Genomic DNA, 24,064 nt, shown 5'->3' on the forward strand with positions numbered 1-24,064 from the left:
AGTATCACAACTTTTCCCTTTAGTTCTGCCACTTTTGCTCGAGACGAGCAAAAGTGACAGAACTAACGGGAATAGTTGTGATGCTGGTTCATATTTGAATAGCCGCGAAATCCACGATATTTACTCTATCGAGTAAGTGCCAAAGCTGCATTTGATAATTTCTTGTTCCAGCCTATAACTGGCCCGATGTTTCCACAGTCCATATATTTAACCGCGGTGTGCGTTGGCAGGTGAAACAACTTTATGCTCTAACACTATTGCCCAAGTTCTTGCTCTCGTAAAACCGCATCTTGTCGTGGGCACAGATAGTATTGAATCCATTCCTGTCGAAATCGTCATGTGAACTGATTAAATTTTATTTAATTGAACGGGCTTCTATGCAAGCGAATGTTTGTACCATTGTGGGGGAAATTTTTCATCCGCCAGAATTCAGAAGAAATTTTATCCAGCTGTCGCATTTGTTATCTATTTATTGGTGTTGCTGTCGCCAACCATGAGGACCATTCTCAAATTACCGGACATTGGACAGTGGCTAGCAGTCGCAAACACCACATCACCAAACACTACGTCTGCTTTGAGTGGCAGGGGCCCGAGACGAGACGTCAGCAGACCGTGGAAATATCGAGGTGCCTGCATCAGCCGCGATCATGGACCACATTTCCGTAAGATGGTATCAGGCCTTGGCGACCTCGCAAAATATTTAGATGACTTGAGCATGTCAAGGCGACAGTACCGCTTTGTGCTGTGTTTGTATAATGTTCGTCTGCCCATTGGAATTGTACATATACCCATGTTTTAGGGACTTTTCGACAAAACTATAAGTGAAGGAATAGGCTGCAAGAAGGCGTCACCAAAAATGACAGCAGCAGGGGCAAGAAGAAACTGAATGCCATAAATCATTCAAATAACCCTGATAATAGGCTCTCACAAGTATTTTTGCTTTGTTCTCACGTAATACAGTCTAGATGTTGCAGTAAAGTGTATCACTTGCGCGCTCGGCTTCCTTTTAACAAACAGAAACGTCACATTGGTGTAATAGTCTGATTGAGTTTGGTCAAAAGTCATCCAACAGTCTTATACAACAGTGGAAAGTTATTTTGGACCAAACATATCAAACTTTTTTTAGCTACCTGGAGATACATTAAATGATGTAGGAAAATGCGTTTTGTGTTGCACTCTTTACGTCTGCGTGACAAATACCCTTCTGCTGGTAAGCAGCCGAAATACGGAAACGGTAGTCAGGTTATTACAGGTTGAAACGAGACACTATCCAATGCAGATTTGCCAGTTAATCGATACAGGTAAATACTGTGATTTTTCATGTCATAATGTCAAAATATTGTACCTTGGTCAATTACTGCTGCACCCAGCTGATGCACTCGGCTACGTCTCAAGCAAAAGTGACGCAAGTAACGGAAAAGGTTATGATACTGGTACATACATGAAAAGCCGCACAACGGTCTTAAAAAACGCATATCCCTCTCTCTCTTTCTCTCTCTCTTCTCTCTCTCTCTATCTCTCTTCTCTCTCTATCTCTTCTCTCTCTCTCTCTTATCTCTCTCTCTCTCTCTATCTCTCTCTCTTTCTCTCTCTCGTCTCTCTCTCTCTCTCTCTTCTCTATCTCTATCCTTCTCTTCTTCTCTCTCTCTCTCTCTCTCTCTCTCTCTCTCTCTCTCTCTCTCTTCTCTCTCTCTCTCTCTCTCTCTCGCCGCTCAAATCTGACATGCTGTCCCCGGAGTCACAGAGACCGGGATTATATTCTGCGATTTTTATGCAAAAAAAAAAAATGTTTGCACGCGTCAGGAATTGCCAGAAGATTACTGCAGTGCCGAACATTTGGCTTCTGGGTTCCTTGACTGTCTCCACCGTAAGTCTCTTTTCTCCGATCAGTGGCGTCACCGCCGGCGGATGGAGACACTGCTCAGGCAGCTCCCTCGCCGCTCGCGATCATTATTCATGTCTCCAGGGATCAGACTGGATGGCCCGCACCAGATCACCGAGACAGTTTTGCCCGCGATCTGCTCCTAATCTGTCATGTGCGGCGCCGGCGCGTCTCCGGCCGGTCATTGGTCGCCCGGGGAGTGTGTGAAGCCCGCCAGCGGTGCCCGGCCGGCCGTTAGGTGCCCCGGCCGGGCAGGCCCCGCCCCGGCTGGCGGAGGGCGGGCCCGCTGGGTGACGGACCCAGGCCCCGCGGGCCCGCGCAGTCGCGGCACTCGCGCCGCGCACGCTGGTGTCCGCTGTCCGCTGTCCACCGGGGTTCCGCGCAGGTGTCTGGCACCTAGCCGATCGAGTGCACGCATCCCGCGCCGGTTCAGCAGGTGCTACTAGCAGTCACCGAAACCGTCGCGGTGCCGCAGTCAGCAGGGGGCGCTGGGGAGCTCAGAGAGGGTGAGACACGCTCTGAACAGACCAACTAAAACGTTGGGGAAATATTGCTCTTGCGCACTTGCCTGAGGCTACCCTCGGGTCGAAGCGCACAACAAGACAAGCCGGGAGGTCAAGAGCTCAACGAAACGAGACGCAGACGAAGTTACAAGATCAACGGAGCCGACGCGAGCGCGGTCGGAACCGACCGCAGCTCTACCGACGCCGACGGCGGCGCTGCCCACCGCGGAGACGACGGGAGCCCACCCGGAGCCGGCAGGGGCATTGTCGGAGCCGACAGGAGCCCAGTCGGAGCAGACAGGGTTCCGGTCGGAGCGCAGGGCGACGCGGTGGAGCCGCGGGCGCCCACTGGCGCGGGCCGGGCGTCGGGCCGGCGGCCCGCCTGGCGGACCGCGCGTCGACGCCCTGGTGGGAGCTGTACGGCCGCTGGTCCAGCATGGTGCACCAGCAGGGCCGCGGCACCAAACTCGCCTCCGTCATACGCAAGATCCAGGCCTCACTGCGCACGGCACAGCAAGTACGCTCGTGCCCTGCCCGCCCATTGTAGACCGCTACCCCACACGGCGCTTAGGGTGTGGTGTGTACCCATGCGTTCGGCTCTGGTATTCGGTATCTTGCAAATTATGTTGCACTGGATTGCCAAACCAGCACTCATGGACGGCTTATATTAGTAGCATAAAGCCTCCTTCATACACTGTTTCGATAAAGGCCAATGTTATGCCTGATGATCGGTCAGCGCGCTCGTGCTTCGGCGCCGGTCTCCTCGCGCGCGCCTCGCCGCTCTGGCCGGCTCGTGACGTGTTTTTGTTGCGGGAATGCAGCGTGGGAGATGCGTGCCAGGCCTGGGACGTGGGACGACCACGGAGGGGTGCGTTTAATGCGGCGTCTACCATTGATTGCCGGATGACATCTAAGTGAGGGATAGTAGTGAAGTCCAGTCCTCTCCAGTGAAGGGACGGGATCCCAAACCCAGCACAAGGCCTGATGTACATGATTTCGCTGATCAAAAGGGCGTAGGCACGAATCTGAAGCCTGCATGCTTTGTGCGCCAGTTCTCGGAAAACCACCTATCTTTACTAGGTCTGGAAGTGCATAGCAAGAAAACAGCAAAACAACGTAAAATCGCCCAAATCTCAAATTAAATGTCAAACCAAACCAATTATATGCCAGCATGGGGGTGTCATACCTGTTGGTGCTGAAGTGTTCCCAGGGTGGGTGGAATGGCACGCCCTCCCTACCCTTCCTTGCTGAATGTGAGACGGTCTGGCATCGCGCAAAACAACCAACACCAACGCCTGAATAGCGCTCTATCCCACATTAGTCACCACAGAAAACCTGAATAAAACATCAGAGGACGCCAGGAAAGACAACAAGTGGTGTGGATTATAGTAATTGATCCTTTTAGGGTGGTCCACAAGGGTTCCTGTCCGGCTCCCTTGAAGTCGGACGCCCTGCTTGCGACAATAAGTCGTGAGCCGTTCTGTCCACAGGATGAAACGCCATGGTCTTAAGGACTGTCATCCGAAGCTCATACGTTTCACTGCTACGTTTTTTCAATTCTGACTTATTGCCATGATTACGGTAATAGTATGAAATCTGCTTCCACTCTGCATGTTTTCTCAGAAATGTGACGAAAGAAACATGTCATTGGCTTATATATATATATATATATATGTGTGTGGGTGGTGTGTGTGTGTGTGTGGTGTGTGTGGGTGTGTGTGTGTGTGTTGGTGTGTGTGTGTGTTGTGTGTGTGTGTGTGTGTATGTGTGTGTATGTGTGTACATAATTTCCCATCTTACGTCTTTTTTGCTTGCCTCTTGCAGGTCTCTTTCTTATATCTTACCTTCCTATAATGTGTAGATAGCTGAGAAATCCAAGTGTTCACCAATAACACTTCTCAACTGTTTGCCCACTTGGTTATAGGTGCAGTTTTACCAGGAGCTGATACTGTATGCCTGAATGTACTTCTATTGGCGTGCCATTTTCAGTTGCATGGTCAAAGGATACCGCTATCAGATTCTGTTAGACCATGTGATGCCACAAGCAAACATGGATACTGTACCAATCGGAGCGAGCGTTATATCAGAGGACCAGTTATATCAGAGCGTGCATTATATCAGAGCGCACGTTATATCAGAGCACGCGTTTTATCGGAGCGTGTGTTTTATCAGATAATTCAGATATCAGAGCACGCGCTACATCGGAGCGCACGCTATATTCGAGCGCGTGTTATATCAGAGCACCCGTTATATCATGGCGCCCGTTATGTCAGAGCACGCGTTATACCGTAGCCCCCGTTATACCAGAGCGCCCGTTACATTAGAACACCCGTTATATCAGAGCTCACGTTACATCAGAGTCCCATCATATCAGAGCACTGGGCGCCACCCTGAGAACGTATTGCTATAATGCCTCGGAGCCGGCACTGATATGAAGCAGTGAACCTTCGACAGTTTAACATAACACGCATACGACCACGCGTCAACCAATGACGGGAACCGGTGCGTGGTGCGGATGTGCAAGGTGCAGTATGACGCATTTTGAGACAGGTACTACTTGCAGAAAGAAGTTATTTGACTTTTGGCAACGGAGTGCATGTCATGACGCTCATTTAGCTCTGCAATTTGCTGAGGCAACCGTGTATATGTGTTTAATAGGCGCCCGGATGATCGGTTGAATACCAAATACCAAATACAAATAAAAATACAAACATAAATACAAACACCAAATTTATTGGGTGCGTTAGTCTGCATGTGAACTCACTTGCATCAAACTTTGCGGTTCCTAGATCTTAAACTTTGGGTAAAATAAGGTGAATCAAGTTCAAACTCAATATTAGTGTCCAAGGTGCCCAAGACCTTTTCATGCAACCGCCTTGAACCTGGATACCTGTCCTAAGCAAAAGTTCACTGGTGTTCATTCAAGTTCAGCGACCTCTCTTTCCTTTAAGGGTACGGGTGATCAAGATCCTACGAGATTTTTATTTTTGCATTTAAATGGGAGTTATGGATTACGCTAGGCGGTATGTTTCTAAAAACAGAATGTTTACCAAGGGAATTTTATTTCAGTGGCATTCTCTGACCCCGAGAAAGTCCATGAAAAATGCCTGCTGCGGCCCCTATTGTTACCAAATTCGAAATGAGCACCAGTGTTACCTCAATCATTAAGCTTTCAAGTAAAAATCCAGGCTGTTTTTATTTCAGTCTGGCCCTCATATCTGACTTCAGGTCAATTAAATTTGTTATAGTCCTAAATTTAATGGTTTTTCGTTTAAATTATTCATCTCACACATGTTGAGCTCTTCCACCATTTCACCAAATCATTCTTCAATCGCTACCAATACGTACTTAACGACATTTGTGTTTAATGAGTCAAACTTTCTAAAAAAAAAAGATAAAGCTTGGCGCTGAAATGTTAATCCGTTTCCAGCCTTTTTTAAGAGTTCTCTGATAGCGACGGAGACGTTGGATGATCACTGATAAGAAATTCGCACTTTGCGGGCCCGTGACCAGGGCCATGCAACAGAATACAGCTTCCATAGTGTTGAAACATATGTGCACCTTTAAAGCACATCGACCAGAAAGCACCGGCTTGTTTAATCGAATATTTATGTTCCTGGGTGACTTTAACGCACCGCTAAGCACGGATAAAATATTTCCGGTCCAGCAATCACACGGTGATTTTAAATCAGAAAAGTTAAAAATTTCGCAGTGTGAGGGTGATCCCAGCTCAGATGCACGAGAGGGCTGCGCCGCGCGTCCTAAGCGGGCCAGCCAGCTGAGTGCTGTTCCCGTTCCAGCCGACCTCTCGACCGACACCCAGTCGACCAGCAGCGAGGTGTCCTTGACCTCGGGGTCACCGGGATCGTCTGCCGAGCTCGACTCGCTCGTCACGATCGGCACGACCGAGGCGACACCGTACAAGTGCTGCTTCTGCGAGCAGGCCTACCCGCGCCAGACGCTCATGAAGCTGCATGAACAGGTACGCGGGGATGCGACACGCTCAGGACGGAGCGAAGGGAGCGCACTGGGCGATGTGCGCAGCCTGACCCTGACCCTGAGGGTGAGCTTACCTACATGCGGTCCTGCTCCAGCTGAATAGGCACCGCTGTCCTGCATAGCACGAATACACATCACCCTCGTATGCCAGGGGCAGAATAGCTTGCTGACGTCCCCAGGGTCCTGTGACTCGTGTGAATGACCTGGGGTCAGCCTTACAGTGCGGTGTTGCACGGGACCGTTCGCGAGGAAAAACTCAGTGAGATTCATCGCCCTCATTTACGTTGTCTTTGGAACCACCTTTCTTTGTTTCAGGGTCTTCCGTGATATTGCTAAACGAACCAAAACTTGCGGTTTTTCGCAAGCCGATCTAAAAGACAGCAAGTGGTCATGGAAATGATAAACATCGGTGTTGTCACGGGAGAAACACCTGCGCGGGTTTCCCGAGAATGCAAATGCGTTGCGACCGGTTCAATGTCAGTGATGTGACAGCGCCACCCGGCTCCGATTCTTTGCACACCCCAATGGGAGGCGGCGGGACAGCTGGATAACAAGGGGAAACTGCAAAAACGGGTGACTGGGACTGAGAGACTGCAGAGACAAATGCTGAAAGTCCAGGAAATACCTCTTGATCATAAACTCACGGACGTAATAGCTCACCCCGGTGCAAGGTTTCAGGTGACATGGACACTTGGTTCCAGGACCCTGTGGGACATTTCCCCTTTCTCCTTTCTGTAACCAGAACACTGCAGCTTCTTGCCTCTTTTTGCGTTCTCGAGATGCGTGTTCATGGCTATTGCGCAGCATTTTCGTGATCGTTTCAGAAATTAGGTAAATATGAAAGCAATGACCGTGCGGATAGATGTTGACTCATATGAATGTCTTGCGTACTGGCAAACCATTACTTAGTTGACTTCAGCTAGGCCTAGCCAATTCTGGTTGTGTACAGTATTATATCACATTTTGTTCCATCCAAAAATGGAAATGCTTTAAAATCAGTTCGTTTGTTTTTTTTTGTAGAAGAGTGTGGGAAGTACCGACAGCTGGAGTTTGACGCCTGTTCCTATATATGGTTGTGTTGGTTGTGGTTGGTTGTGGTTATATACATATATATATATATATATATATATATATATATGGCTGCGTTGTGACACGCCTATATGGGCGTGTCACAACGTACTTGACATTAGGGCCTGGCGATGAGACGGAATTTAATATTTAACAGTCATGGCATCTATACACACACGACAATGCAATTTCTATCTATTACACATTCCTAGGGTTGGTGTAAAATTTTATAGTACCATTTGCCAGTTATTTGTCAAGGCTAAGAAACCGATTTAAGACATTGAAATGTGATTGCCTTGATAGACAAAACCCAAAAATTTCTATAGCACCACTGTCATATCTATTGTGTTGTTGCTAGTCTCCTACCCTGCAGCTCCAGGCTACCGAGCTGTCTTCTAGCTCATCTCATGAGCATTGTTTATAATTTTACATCGTATTTTATTTAGAGGGGAAAGAGAGTGTTTCCATATTTATATGGAGTTTGAACTGAAATAGCCATCTGGAAACCTTTCGGTTGCTGTTTACAATCCTGGCCTCTTAAGAGTTAAGCTTCTCAATTTTTTCTGAGCCACATGCCCGCGAAAATGGGGCAAGTTTTAACGGGGAGAGTATTTCAAAGCGCCACCTCAGCATTCCTGACGTCATAATAATGTTTATTCAAATACTGCCATTTCATTAGCCATGCGGCAACCAAGCCCAAGACAAACAAAATTATCGATGCACTCGCATCTGGCGTTCGTCGAGCGCGATTTCCATACATAATGATAGCCAGTTTACTATCAATCAATGTTGTGCAAGGTACGATGACGTAATTAAGCCATGACACATTGAGGAGCATGTTTATTAACAGAGAATTGTGCTGTCTAGAGCAGTCTTTGCCACCTAAAAAGCATGCCAATAATTGCAAGGGGGCTTGCCCATATCACATACGACGCGTGCTTCAATACCTTTAAATTTGAAACATTCCATTTAATTCACCTTCACAAAAAGCCAAGGACTCGAGTAAATGATTGCAAAAGGGCATTAACCAATAGTGGCAGGAAATATCACAATAGGGTCCAAAGCAGGATAAATCGTTTGCCTTCCTTCTGGCCCCTATTTTGACATGAGACTTTGTCTTTCTTCTTTTTCATAATAATGACATTTGATTTGTAAAAACTGGTGCCGGCGAAAGGCAGTCTTTAGAGTACGCGTTGTATCCATTCATGGCATATCATGTGCGGTGGTATGCTTGCTAGTTGTCTTCAAACTTGCCGCTGTTTCGTGTCCCACTTTCCCTTCCCTCCATGGAGAGCAGCATCATGTCGCACGTGCATATAACTCATCGCAGGGTTCTAAAGCAGAGATTCTGGTCACACGGTCATTTTGGCTGTGTCTGTCTCCATAGTTTATCTGGTTAGAGCGCCTGCCTTTAGCTCCAAACGGCCAATGACAGCGGCCCGCGTTAAGGTCAGGTGACGCCAGACAGCATGGCGGACCATGCCGGCTAATGCGGCGCGTTAGACTTTCACCGCAGACTTCTACCACTGCTCCGGAATTTCACGAAAGATTGGTGAGGTCAGAAGCTCATGTAATAAGTATAGATGAGCGTGGGCACCGATCCCGAAAGTCTGTTCAGTCACAAATTTGGGACTATTTATCCAGTAAAATAGTCGAAATAAGCAGAAGATGCAGTGGTATCTGGTACTTTTGCAGATCTTCATTAGCTTCCCATTGTCTAAATCCATAGGGTATTGCAAGTGTCGCAGCCGCTGCTTCCCTTTGAATTTTAATTACCTTCTTGATAAAACATTTGGCGTTGTCCAGACTGATTTCAAAATACCATGGCCGCATATTATTATTAAAGGAAGCACAAGGTTTAATGACCCTTGACTTTTTAACAATCAGCATTGTTAAAAAGTGCTTTAAGTTTATTTTAATGTCCAATCATGAGGCCAGCATTATCAAGATACCAATATCACTTGAATTTCATCAGAGCGTTTAAACACAAAATCCCCTTGACAGTACATGTATGCTGCAATTGTTATGAATGATTGCTCGAATAACAAAGCTTCCAACAAAGTTCACAGACGATGAAGAAGACGGAAATCAATGTTGTGTATAAAGGCAGGCTAAAAAGTTCCCGGTATCAAGGCGATCACGACTAAGGATAAGGCTGAGTGAGGATGTGGACCACCTTTTAATTTGTTGAGTCAGGTCAACTTCTGGGCTTCCTCATAAAGCGCGAAAGACCCGATGCTTACCACTACGGCAATATGACCTACACCTACTTGCGGATAAGGGGAGGCTAAAGTAACGGATAAAAAGGCTTTTCATTGAATACTAGATTACATTCCACGCGTGCTTCAGGACTCAGCACAAAACTGTAGCACACTTCGCAACTTTTTAGGATCGAAAAGTGTTGGCGAAAATAACCTAGTCCACACTACCCCGCGTTCGGGTACGCATGCGTTCGATTAGTTTTTTTTTTACATGGGGGTGTTGTCAATAGCTGACTTACAATACAGATGAAGACGCTATCTTTTTTTAGTCTTTTTGTATTGTTGAATCCGCTTTGTTCGTGGATTCTCGCACTATTTCAGGCGGTCAATGAACTGCCGGTATGGCAGGTGTGCTTATTTAATATGCAAGGGTATTAACAATGAACAGTCTTGTCAGGTTGTAAATTCTGGACGCGTATCCGATGAGATCGGATATGGGTTGTGTCCGCTCTTGGATGTATGCAGAAAACCACAGTATCTTTAAAAAACGCAGTCAAAACCACACCAAACCCACAGTAAAGGGTGTTACACTTTTTACTGTGGTTCTCGATACACTTTTTGCCTACTGCACTTTGCCCCAGCTTTTGTTTCATATTTTACTCGTTTCCAGTATTGTGTGTTCCGTGTCTCTCATCCTGAAAAACATCATTTTTTCGAAAGAGGCAAGTGGCTGGAAGTATCCCTGTGTTTATGTACTCACATACTCGTGTTAGCTTGGTTTGCTTCCAGCGGACCAAGCCACACAAGCGTACACATGGCGACACATAACGGCCGTCGGTGCTGGTCACATTGGAACACGGCGCCGGCGCCCGCAGTCGGTGCTGGTCACATTGGAACACGGCGCCGGCGCCCGCAGTCGGTGCTGGTCACATTGGAACACCGCGCCGGCGCCCACAGTCGCGTGACCCCTGTGACCGCGTGCGAGGTCATGTCCAGCTGAGCAAGCACACAGGGGCATCGCACTGAGGCACCGCCACAGGGCTTCATGAGAAATGAGCTGAGGCTCCGTCAGAACTTAGTTACAATCGTACCGAACACACATGAACGATATTGGTGTGTCCTATGGCATCGACAGATGTCCAGTGCGGGCGAAACAGTGGCAGAAGAAATTCTCGAAAACTATCTCAGTCTCGTCGACGAAGGCGATCTTTGCCACTGCTAAAGACGATAGGACTATCGACGAATTTATGTGAAAAATGAAGTCGCGGTCATTGCATCAATGAGAAGCGACGTACGATAATGTCCTAAACGCTGCACACAAAATATCCCCAACGGAAAGAGGCTGCCAACGCCTGTCAACCACCCGCTGGTAGGACCCCACCCATGTGACGTCCAAGTCAATCTTAGAGCCAGCGAAAACCGATCATATATGGCTTTAAACCGTCACCTAGATGTCATGGTACCGCAAAACCATGGCAGACGATATCACCTGCGGCCCATATCAACGCGTTTGCCAGCCAACCAGGAAAGGAGCAAAGGTGGGATGAATACGAATCGATGAGTGACCAGATGCTAAGAGTTTCCCGGTGTTGGGTCATGCCCAGAAAGTATTCATCTAAGTCAAACACGTTTGATTGCGACACGAGGGCTGGCACGGTAGTTGCTGCGCCAGGGCCCCAAGTCTCTTGATGCCCCTGCCCGGGCGCCCGCCAGAGGGACTAATCCACGGCCCACTCGTCCGCCGTCAGTACGCGAATCGGACTATCTGCGCAGGCATCAGCCGGTTCGGGTGTTTTGTCGGTGGATCCTGGGCGCCCGAACAGTCAACCCATTGCGTGCTGGAAGCAGCTCTAGCTGCCGACAGCCCAGACGTGCTTTGTGTAATACCCGCCCAGTCCTCATATCTATGATTACCAGCCGGCTAGCTGGTGCTGCCACGAGCGAAGCAGGAGCATTTCCCTCAACCTTTTCAGGCTGCAGGGGCGTGAGGAGATGGGGAGGCCCCTTCTTTTTTATAGCTTGGAATCAAGCCTTTCAATTCTTGGAAAATATGCATCATTGACCGATTGGAAATGCACTGGACTCTGGCTCTGAGTCAGAGTCGACTTTGGGAATCAACTTAGCATACTTGAATCCGGGCATGTGTGTCAATATGTTGTTCATATGCAAGGCAATGAAACAGTGATTTCGGCTTAGGTTGCAACAAATACATATTATATTAATATGCTTGTCCATGTTCCGTGGCTGTTCTCAAACTGGAACACACTCAACTCCTACCAGCCAGTGGTCGCCCTGAAGCATTAAGCTTTGTCAACAACAGAAAAGAACAAAATGAGGCAGTTTTTAAATAACTCTTTTTAAACATCTGCCCAACATTTCGTAAACGTTTTACCCATACATGTGCCCGTTAATTACCCATAAACTTCCACAAAACCGGTAGGCAACCCAACCGGTTAACCATTCCATTCGGGTGGCCAATGGTTTTACCGAACCCACGAAGTCCTTTAGAGGCAATGGCACGAACAACTTGGCGACTGCATCTGGGTAATTCCTGGGCACCTGTAACGTTCATATCACTATGTCGCCCCCACTCATCGCATACATACAGGGGTCTCGGCCTAGGGGCTGGCCCGATGGCGTTGACGTAATCTACCCCCAAAACCTAATTTCCTTGCGGATTTCGATTATATTCATTTGCGTCACCAATGCTAAGGAAATGAAATTTAAGAATTTATGGGAACCTCTTCCTATTTTAAGGCGATGTGAAGCTGCCTTTTTGTTGAAAAAAGCTAAGAATGGGATGCAATTTAGAGAAAACAGACATTTTACTAACTCGAACATTTGGGATCCACGAGAATAGGTGTCGGCGATCGCTCACGGAATGGCTTGGCTTGGCTTGGCGTGACATGTACGGACGAGTGTCTACGGAAAATTGTCCAGTGCATTGTCATGATGTACCTATTTATAAAAGTATGAGAGCTGCATACTGCAGCCAATTGTCCTGTATCTCAATCCAGCCGTCAGCATTGTTGTGTTTGCACCTGGGACAGGGAGGAAAAGTCAGGCTGTACAGTACACCCAATTTGGACATTTGTGTGTCCTTAGGGGTACAAATTATCATCCCTGACGCCTGCTGGAAGCGCGAAATCTTCAACACCCATCAATACCAATGGTTAAATGTATTTGAACGTTTCCTTCTCCTCCAATACTTTTATGATTTGCCCTTATCATTTAGTTATGGCCGGTTTATTGACAGCTACCTTACCTTATTTGTAACAAGAAGTTGATGTACGTTGCTTCGTCTATTTTTAGGCAGTGGACACGGTTCAGACATGTGTCTTAGGCCAGTAATTTCACACGTGCGAAAGCTTCCCCGTTCTCTGCGCAGGAACAACATTTTTTGCAGCACGCATTATGCATGCTGACGTGCTGATGAGTTCGTGCTTCAGTGTCCGTTTAGGGCTCTTAGGTGCTCTGTTTAGAGCCCGTCAGCAAAATGCGTTACGCACGGAGAGGGGGGGGGGGGGGGGTTACTGGACATAATCAAAGTTTGACAAGGGGTACGGAAGGGCTGAACAGTATAGCGCCACGCTCAGGTTGTAGTTGTAGAGCACGCTGAAATATGTTGACTAACGTAACAACTGTAGTCAACACACCTGGAGTTGACCCTGTCACTAGTTCCCGTCAGAGTAGATTTGATAGTCCGAGTCAGGCAAGTCAGCCGCGAAGCTGGCTCAAACTTGCACGCCAGCTGGAGTCATGGCCTGAGTCAACTGCGTGTACTGTGAGTCAGAGCAGAATGGAATCTGCTCAACCGGAGTCGGAAATAAATATGGATAAGAGGCGTTGTATAATACACCCATTCACTTCTCATAGCACATCATAAGATTCATGTGTCTTTGCCACCAAATTGTCAGTCGTCTAGGCCGTGTTTCATCCGGTGTGCCTCCTTACGGAACGCGACTGTGTTTATCTGTTTGTGTGCGTCTAGGGCCGGACTAGTCAAGGCCTGCACCGATGTGCCCCCCCACCCACACGTGCTGCACGGCCCCGACCCTGGCCGGCCACTGTGAGGTGCAGCCGGCGCGTTACCGGCTCTGCGGTCCGCGGCCGGCCCGTCCGGGGAACCGCGGTAATTCCCACCTGGTGCCGACAGTCGCTGGCTGTCGGGCCCTTCCGGCGCCGAGTCCCTGTCATGGCTGGCACTTGCCTGCCGCCGACTCCAGTCAAAAGTCAAATCATTTTCGGCCTTCCCCCGCCACGTCGTGCCAGTCTAGTTTCGTACCGTGTCGTGTCACGTCGTGTCGTGTCGTGTCATTCCGTTCCGTCCCGGCCCGCCCCCCCCCCCCCCCCCGTCCCGTCGCCGGGCGGGCGGCATCCGGGCCGCCGTCTCGGGACTGGCGATTGTCCGTCACCGGCTCATTGTGACGGCGTGCCCGGCCGAGACGGCACCCTGAAGTCGGCTGCGCGCGTGCCTGGCGTGCCCGCTTTAATGACGTCTTTCTTTCCGTGATCGATTTCTTGTGTCGCCTTATTAGCGTATCTCCCATGCCAGCGGGCTTTGTGCAAGGCCCATGGTCGGATTCCCGCTTGGCGGGGGCGGCCCGGTGTATTTCGTCGCCAGACCCGACGAGGCGACGAATTCCTCGGTAGCCATACGGCCCTCTGTGTGAGTGGCAGCGTTAGGACGGAGTGACGTAAGACGTCAGAGGGAATTAGGCTGACAACCTGCCCGACCGGTCTGACAGCTAGACGCACCAGCCGGCTAGTAGACGGCTAGTATAGACTGTGACATTGCGGATTGGTCGGCGCGGATGCTGCCAGACGATATTAACGTGGGCCAACACGTTATGGCGCTTAGCTGACGGGCCGTGCTGTGGCAGACTATACAGACATCGTACAGCAGTGACCGGTCATCAGCAGACAGTACATCGCAGACACCGGCCAGCCACCAGCACAGTCCCGCCCGCCCAGCAGGGGAGCACACCCCCCGAAGCCGATCCGAACCCGGCCGCCCCCCCCCCCCCCCCGCCGCTGAGAGGCACATGATCATCCACCCTCCGGCTGGGACCCGGGGCGTCGCCATGCCCTGTGTCGGGCTTCGTGGCCTCGGTCCGTCACGCGACGCCTGACCGATGGCAGGCGCACCTCCGGCCGGGTGGCGCCGGCAGGCCGACTCATAACAGGCGGCGCATCTGGTCCGTCGGTGGACCGATAAATCGATGCACCCTGGCGCCCGTTCTTCAGTTTGAGAAACACGGCCGCATGGCCATCGCGCCGAGGATCACCCGACCATACTGCGGAAACGTTCGAGCAGAATGCGTCGGTCAAGTGGTGGCCGAAAGCGCCGCTGTGTTTTGCTCGGTGGCGAAGTACCGCAACGGAACAGCTTCCCCCCATCTCTTGGACCGCGCAGAGAGGCTTTTTGAATTCAGATACCACCGGTCAAAACCCAAAAGCAGGAACACGTGGCGCCTGAGCGAACGGGGCAAACTATTCCGCTCAGCTGGCTTGCCGATGGCCAGAGGCTGGCAGGGCGGCGAGCATCTGAGCACCGATCAGTGTGTGACCCGCCCCTGACCGTTCCAGACGCACACAGATCAGCTGCCGTTCGAGTGCGAGTACTGCAGCCACCGTTTCAAGCACAAGCGCAGCAAGGGACCGCCACGTCAAGCTGCACCACCGGCGAGAAGAATTCAAGTGCAAGTACTGTCCGTTCCGCGTACTGCCGCAGGTAAGGACAGAGCTGCCCTGGACCGTGCCGCAACAGGCAAGGTGGGCAGCCTGAGGGCAGGGTTTGCTTGTGCGGTACACAGCCATGGATGAGACCGGCGTTGTTGCGGGGTGACGGTGCTCCCGCGGTACGCTGTTGTGGGTGAGGTCAGGGCGCCTGCATCCTCCTTGGTGGAGCTGCCTTCAACTCACACTTCCGCGGGGAGAACGGAAAGACTCCCGGCCCGTCACATGCACGGTTGAGTTTCGGTTAGTGTTCTCCGGAGACTAACACAGTGAGCAACTTGTTGAGCCTTTCATTCCCATTTACTGCGTCCAATCAAGTAAGTCACATGCGAGACGGCGAAACGTTACAGGATTGTTGGACACACTCATGTGGTGTGTTCGGTTTGTTGGACAAAAAAGAAAATTCAGTAAGGGATCAGTAAAATGCGTGGAGTTTCCTTCTAAAGCAATGCCCTTAAAATATCATGTTCATAGCCCTAAGCCGTGGCCACTTGATGCTTCATCGCGTGTATCGCGACAAGGCAATACTAATAACCGGGGACAATAACCGAGCCCAAGACACTTTATCACTATGATCAAAGTATGACCATTTTACAAGCGTGACCTCTGTTCATTTTTCGTTCAGTTAGTGCGTTTTACATGCTTGTGAGTGTGTGACTACGTCACATAGCGGCTTGTGGGATATGCCAGTATTACTTAACCGGTGTACCGGTTGGCTGGCTCACCGCGGTATCTCTTCAGAGTTCAGAAAGCTGTCCAGCGCTTTGATCGACTGGTTGGCACAACAGAACACGTCAACTGTCCAGCAGCGCTCTCCCCGAGTCAGCGGGCCCTTCGCCAGCCTAATCTCGCCGCCCTCCCCGTCCGCAGTGACCACCTCAAGATCCACATGCGCACGCACGACAGCCAGAAGCCGTACCAGTGCTCGGTGTGCAACCGCGGCTACCGGACCGCGGCGGCGCTCACCTCGCACCTGCAGAAGCATAAAGATCGGGAGGCGGCCGCCGCCGATCGCGAGCCGCAGCCGTACCGCTGTCTCAAGTGTGCTGCCACCTATCCGACGGGGGACGCACTGCAGGTGAGCGGCGCCACGGACAGTCTCCCTTCCCGACTGAGTTTGGCCGCGCTACAGTACGGTTACGGCGATGGATTGCTTGGTATTGTATTATTTGTTTACTTGAATGAGCTGTCTGTTGCGAACAACATTGATGTGTGAAATCGGATCGCAGCATCGCCTAACGCCGACCCACGTAATGTAAGGAACCTCCGAGACAGCTACACATCGGCACACAAATAGCTCCGCATAGCAGCAACTGTTCATTGTCATATTGGGTAGTTTTGCGTCCTTGTTTTGGCCATGTGAAGTACCAGTCCAGCAGAAATGGACATCAAAATTTCAGGCGTGGTTAGACTTTGTCTATGGCTACCATGATGCTCTGCCAGAACATGCATTATGCAGTGACGCCGCAAGTTAATGACGATGACATCGTGCTCGTGATCCCATCTGCCGACTGCACGCCGTGCATGTCCCATCCCTGCCAAAATCCGGCGCCTGACCGCGGCTGCATCACCGCCAGGAGCACGTGCGCGCTGTGCACAGCGCCACGCCGCGCACCGCCAAGCCGGGCCCTGCGAGCAGTCCGGCGGCGGAGGCGGCGCCGTTCGCCGCTCCGACGCCGGCGCCGGCGCCACACCCGCCGGCACCCGGCTGGGACCAGTGGTCGTGCCCCTACTGCGACCGGCCCAGCCGCTTCAGTAACGTCGAGGCGCTCTCCTATCACATCCAGACCCTGCACAGTGAGTGGTGGCGCGAGCGGCACACTGCTCTCGGCCCGCGTGGTGATCAAAGTCATGTGGAGCTGTTCTGCTGGTGTCGGGCAAAATGATACTGAAAGGCATCCGCTGGTCTCTAATTATTCACCCTTCTCTTCAGCTGAAATACCAAACGCCCATTCGAACGACAGATAGCAGCGACTGCACCCCACCAAAACCTAACCGAGCGATAAAGTTGTGGGATTAACTGTGTCTAACAATTACTTGAGTCTAACAAGTGGTCATGACCAAGTTCCAAATGCGGTGCGGGATATATTTGTTGTTCTATAAGTCTGCTCCAACACTTCCGACGCCACGGCGCCCTGCACAGCCCATTCGTCCTTATCAATTGATCTGCTGGAGACACGACTCGCCCGCTCTGCCAGCACACTGTAACAGTGCCCCTGCCCCGCAGTGCCGCTGATGATGGGCGTGGAAGGTCCGCTGCTGGGGTACGGCCTGCCGATGGTGCCGCTGAAAGCGCCACTGTCGCCGATCCACCTGGTCTCGCCGGGCGGCGCCGAGCCGGCCGCCAAGCCGCTCACTTGCATGCTGTGCGCCACGCCCGTGTCGGACGCCGCCGCGCTCAGCAGACATCAAGGGAGACGAGGCGGCGGGCGGGGGCGGAGGTGAGGCGCCAAGCGGGGCGAAGGCGGACGACAGACGACCGAATGAGAGGGCGCCGCCAAGCGCGCGGGCGCGAAGCAACGGCGAGGTGGCGGGGCGGCGGCGGCGGCCGGCGGCGCCGACTCGCCGCTGCTCTGCAGCCTCTGCGGCCAGCCGTTCGCCGAGTTCGAGCCGTACAGGCTGCACTTCCAGACGGCGCACCTGGACGGCGCGGCGCCGCCGGCGCTCGCCTGCGACCAGTGGCCAGCAGTTCGCCGCCGCCGAGCCGCTGGAGACGCACCTGGCCGCGCACCTGCGCGTCACGGCCGTGCGCTACGCCTGCCAGCGCTGCCAGCGCTCCTACCGGACGGCCGACGAGCTGCAGAAGCACCTGACGGACCGGCACGCGCAGACGCTTTACAAGTGCACCATCTGCCACAGCACGTTCGACACGCGCGTCGACGTGCAGGTGCACTTCGCCGTCAGCCACAGCGACGAGGTGCGCGTACACTCGTGCTCGGCATGCGGCGACGAGTTCGGCGACGAGCCGGCGTTCCTGCGCCACCTGCGCGGCACGCACATGAGCGCGGCCAAGTCGTACCCGTGCCTGCTCTGCGGCCAGCACTTCGAGCAGCTGAGCGCCTACAAGCAGCACGTGCAGTCCCACCAGCGCACGTTTCAGTGCAAGATCTGCGGCGAGGCGTTCTACGTTGAGTTCCAGCTGGACCGGCACGTGCAGGCGGTGCACGCGCACGAGCTGAAGCTCAACGGCGAGGCGCGGCCGCCTCCAAGAAGCGCGCCGCGGGGCAGAGGCGAGCAGCTGACGGCCGCCGAGCCGACAATGAAGTTCCCCAGCCTGGTGGCAGACCAGCATCGACGTGGAGCTGAACCCGGCATACCCGCCGGCGCGACACAAATGCAACATCTGCGACGACGTGCTGCCGTCGGCGCGCACGCTCGCCGAGCACAAGCTGATCCACTGCAAGGTAGTGTACAGCGACACGTGCGCCGTGTGCAAGGGCACCGTGCGCTCAGCGACCGGCTACCAGCCGCAATGAAGCAGCACAGCGCGCCCCAATTCACCGTGTCGTGCGTCATCTGCCAGCAGACGCTGGTGTCGGACGCCGAGGTGGCCATCCACGCCCGAGTTCACCTGCGCCGCTCGGCCGCCACGCCGCCGGCCGCTGACGCCGGTCGCTGCGCGCGCTGCTCCATCAAGTTCGAGTCGGCCGCCGACGAGGAGGCGCACGCGTGCAGCGGGTGCGTGCCGCCGCGCCGCGAGCTTTACCAGTGCCTGATGTGCCAGCAGACGTACTCAGACCGCGACCAGATCCGTGAGCATATAGCCACGCACCTGCTAGAGAACGCCAGCCACGCGTGCAACCTGTGCCAGCTGAGTTTTGACACGCCTCTCAAGCTGCAGATCCACCTGATTGAGCACAACTTTGAGGGCTGCGGCAGTTACAGCTGCTACATCTGCAGCGCGGTGTTCACCGCCGCCGGCGGTCTGCAGAAGCACATGGTGGAGCACGGTATCGAGGTCAAGCCGTTCGACTGCGAGCACTGCCACCAGCGCTTTTTCTTCCGCACAGAGCTTGACAACCACGGATTTCTGCACCGACTGGAGGGCTCCGTGCGGCGCGTGTCCGCGCCGTCGCCGCCGGCCGGGCGCGCCACGACGCAGCCAGGCGACGCGGCAGTGGCGCCACCCAGCGGCAGTGATGCACCGCCTTCTAGTGACGGTGACGGCGCGTCGCCCACCCGCGCGAATAAGAGCGAGGACGGGCCGCCCTCACACCCTCCGGCGGCGGAGGCGGCGGAGACGGCAGCGGCGGCCGACGAAAGCTCTGTCGCACCCTCACGGCCTGACAGGAGCCACACCGAGGCGGCGGCAGGCGGTGGCAGCGGCCGCTGCGGCGCCGGGGACCCGGCGGCCGTCCGGCCGCCCGTCGTCACCGTTCACACGGTGTAGCCAGCCGCAGCGCGTCCAGGGCTCTCGGTGCAGCCAGCAGAAACGTGTCCAGGGCTCTTTGCTAGCCCAGAATATGAACTCCGTCGGGATGGGCTGTTGCCTGCCGTGCAATGCAGTTCGTTTTGTCGTTAGTTTTATATTTATTGACCGCAGCTGGGCTGTTGGAATTGCTATATCACTTGTTGTCCACTTTAAATGTACTATGTGCATTTGCCTTCTCTAGGTTGGCTTGCACTGAATCTTGTATCATTTGCTATCAAGAAGAAACATGTTATGTGTGAATCTGGTGCTGGGAGCACAGGTCAAGGCAGTTGTACAAATGCATGTTTAAGTTCTGTAGGCACTTGTTGGTCAGGCTGCTTTCTGTACAAATTTGTAATAAAGGCACTAAACATTATCAATCTGTTACCAGCCATGCACTGGACCATTGGTGTGGAGATAAACATTCAAATGATTGAATTCCTGGGGTCCACCCATCAATCATGTTTCACATAAAGGAGTTTTTATAGAACATAACAAAAGCATGTGGGAGGGGTGAGGGAAATTTTGGACAATGAACATATTGCCCAGATATGGTTGCAATTTATGCTTAAATCCATAAAATCTAAATATCAAGACCAGATCCAGCCAACTTTCTATTATGACAAGCAATGTGTCCATAGCTGTTTTTTTCTTACTCTTTTTTATTTCTAGTTAAATTATGTCTGAATCAACATCACCTTTTCCAGAATGTATCTTTGACATAGCATAACCAGGGAGGTTTGCCCCGCAAGACAAATGGATGACCAGGGAAGGGGAATGTCCAAAATGTTTGACAAAATTTATGTACTGCTCTCTGCAGATCATAACTCTTCTGCGCCAAAGGAAGGTGCAGTGTAGGTGTACTTTCCTACCTAACGTTAGAAAAAATCACTGTACACCATTCGTCGTGTTTAAGGTGAAACATATCATAAATAATCTCAAAACAGGTAGAAGGATCCTCCTACCCTCAAATTTTAGTACCTACGATAGCGAGCTCCCAAGCGCCACATGCATCGCATCGCCTCGACTCCCCAGCGCCGTTTCTGCATTGTCATTGCGTAATTACAATATTTCTGCTTATCAAGAACCATAAAAAATGTGTGGGACCAGGGCAACAATAATTATGCAATGAAAATCTTTTCTTATCATGTTTAGGTATGTTTATGAAACACAGGATAAAATAGCCCAGAACATAGCCTAAACTAGCCTAGCCCAACCTAACCCAACCCAACCCAACCCAACCCAACCCAACCTCCCTGCAGATCAAATTTCATGGATTCTTGTTACCTTGGCCGTGTACATTTTTATGGTTCTTGATGCTGCTTGATGCACAGTAATGTTGTGACCGCATGCAGTAATGGTGCCGGTGTCGCGGCTGCTGTGTTTGCGGCAGTCGAACGTTCGGTATCGTAATTGGTTAAGTTCCAAGGTAAGAGTACAGGTGACCTGTTTTACAATTATGATACATTCTGCCTTAAAAATGATGACTGATGTGCAATGCTCTTTTGTAACATGAGGTAGGAAAGTACACGCTGACCGAAGGTGCAAGTGTAAGTGAGGTGGGGTGCCACCCACAAAAGATTTTGACAGCTTAACTAATGGTACTGCATAAAAGAAACAAAAGAAATGTAGGCAAAGGAAAAAGAAAATGCAAACAAGTAACAAAGATCAGAACACAAGCAAGCAAGAATGCACACAGTTCTGGAAGCCCTCTAGTTTCCAGGCTGTACACCCACAAAGTTTGTCTTTTTTTGGAGACTCTCAAGGTCACCCTGGTATCCATGACATGGTGACATCATTCAAATAAAATTTTAGATTAGCATAACCATCGCTAAAAACTTCGCTCCACGAACAAAATTGGCACAGCGACGAAACACAAGTACCAGCCTGCCAGACTGATATGGGGTAACACAGCATCCTGATTGTTAGTTAAGTGTACAAGATTGACAACATCTACGTTTCCCAAGCCTCATCTACCTAACGCTGAACGGGTAGGCGCTCGGCGCGCAATAGCGCAGGCAAAGACGACCCGTGCCGGAAGTTGTTTAGACCCCAAACTCGCCCATCACTAATTCCCATTCTTCATAGTAGTTCACAAAAGGAAGGGCAGAAGCAAGGGGTAGAAGCTAGCACCTGTAGACTTGGAATGCGCAGACACGACAATTATGGTGAATGTTGCTTTCCGTTTTGTGTGTGACGTCAGCATATGACGCAACGAGATATATACTCCGTAGAAGTATTCGCATTTATTAATCAATGAATAGTATATCACTAAGTATTATAATTTTATATGAAATCAGAAGCAATCACAATTTATTATGGCACTTTCGTTCTATGACACCACCTAGAAGGATCCGAAACGTAGACTTTTGTATCAGCTGTTCGTGGCCTTGATTCACATGCAACGCCAGGGAGCTCCATTCGGACGCGAGACGGCCGCGGGGGAAGGCGGGTGGTGGAGATCGTGTCGCGGTGTGGCGTGGCGTGCAAGGATTGCATTGGTGAATGGTGTGATTTTCAATCAGCTCTCCCCAAGAGCTGTTCGTGAATTAGCGGAGGATCGTTGCTTTGGGTATTTTCCTCTCGTCTTCAGCAACAGCCAAGATGAGCAACCAGTGAAATATCTCATTCTTGGGGCAACTTGGACTGGATGAGCTGGCAACATCAATGACCGCTGATGTGCAACTGAACTTGTAGCTAGAAGAACTTCAATCACATCTGAGGCGTTCTGTCCGTGAAACAGGCTAGCCTGTTGGACTTGCCATCTCATTTGTCACTTTTCCAATTGGTGTAAAATTGTATTGATGGATTGGTGGTGTGTGTGACTGAGGGAAATTATTATTTAGCTTTCTCAGTCAAGAAAATTTAAGTTTTCAAGTGCAATATTCTCTTATTGAAGATACTTTGGTGGTATTAAGATCTTAGTGCTTGTAATAATACCAAAATGTATAGCTTTTTTACTTCAAGAAGAAAGCGCACTATGTTCTATAAAGCATTCGGTGTTGTAATAGTGGTGTCATGCATTGTACTGTGGAAACGGAAAGGCTTTCTAAGAAGCAGTGGTGATAAAAGCATGGCATTGGAAGGTGGCATCTCAGTGGAAGAGTGGGATGGAAAAGCAGATGCTAGACAAAGTCAAAACAACAGAATGGAGAGGTCAGGAGACTCCCAGCAACAACTAAATGAGCTAGGTGGTCAAAATGAAGCTCTCCCTATCAAAAGTGTTTCAGACTTTGATGTTTTGGGTGGAGTGAAGCTGGATGATCTTGATGACAAGAGGAATGCATTTGGAATGTCCCATCAAAAAGGACTTGAGCAGTATGACAGTGACATTGAAATGGATCTCAAGAAGATAGTGCCAGGTGAGCTGCTTATGTTTCTTTTCATATATAAGTGTATTATGAACTGTAATGCTGTAGAGTACCATGACATATAGTTTTACAAGATCGGGCAGCTCAGTATATTGTGCGATCTTCATGCGGTCAAACCTGTCATTTGTTAGAGGGCTGCTGCAACTTTGTTTTCTGACCCATACAGGCTTGTATGTGTTATATATGCATTTGCAATCAGGCTTCCATTCATGATATTTGATCAGTTAAACATGTGCCTGGGTGGCCAGATGAATACCCTGCACCCAGGTGAGGGGTCAATTTGACCCCATCCTGAGATCTCAGAAACTAAGAGAGCTAGAGAAACCAAATTCATAGGGTGTGCTGGCCAGCACATGAACTCATTTATATCAAAATTGAGTGCTTTTAGATCATGACCTTCAGGTCAAACAAGATTCAACAAGGTCAAAATTCTAGGTTGATGTCCAGATCAGAACCCAGATACCTGCTCTGAGCAAAAGGCCACTGATGCCTGTTTATGATCAGTGACCTTGTTTGACATTTTGAAGGTCATGGTGACCAAAATAATATGAGTACTTTGGGTTTTACATTTGATTAAGTATTAAAGATTATGCTAGGCAGTATGTCCCTGAAAACAAAATGTTGACCTGGGTCATTTTAGGTCATTGACTGGCTGGGTGGACTGGTCATATTCTGATCTTTTAGAAGTAGGTGGAATATGTATGATGAGGTCTCTGTTAATAATAAATTTGAAGTGAGTGCCAGAAACCACCTCATACAGGGAGCTCTCAAGTAAAAAACAAGTTGGACTGTTGAACCCTAAGTTGAACCTTAAGTTGGAAGTTGGACCCTAAGTGAATTGGAATTGGTTGCCCATACTTGGAATTTTCATACTCCCAGAACAAGCATGC

General features: G+C 50.8%; 1 protein-coding gene and 1 pseudogene across 2 annotated transcripts in view; both read left to right on the forward strand.

Moving 5' to 3' along the window:
- The first annotated feature begins 2,821 nt into the window (after positions 1-2,821).
- LOC119090081 (zinc finger protein 423 homolog) lies at positions 2,822-22,411 on the forward strand (annotated as a pseudogene).
- The window catches only part of LOC119090706 (polypeptide N-acetylgalactosaminyltransferase 1), a 42,853-nt gene continuing 41,026 nt past the window's right edge, over positions 22,238-24,064 (forward strand). For both annotated transcript variants that reach the window (XM_037213557.1, XM_037213556.1), the window contains exon 1: positions 22,238-23,165. In XM_037213557.1, the coding sequence (XP_037069452.1) occupies positions 22,748-23,165 (418 nt within the window). In that variant the 5' untranslated portion in view covers positions 22,238-22,747. The remainder of the gene's footprint in view (positions 23,166-24,064) is intronic.

The sequence above is a fragment of the Pollicipes pollicipes genome, unplaced genomic scaffold (assembly GCF_011947565.3).
Source record: "Pollicipes pollicipes isolate AB1234 unplaced genomic scaffold, Ppol_2.1 Scaffold_3087;HRSCAF=3621_pilon_pilon_pilon, whole genome shotgun sequence".
In the NCBI taxonomy this organism is placed as follows: Eukaryota; Metazoa; Arthropoda; class Thecostraca; order Pollicipedomorpha; family Pollicipedidae; genus Pollicipes; species Pollicipes pollicipes.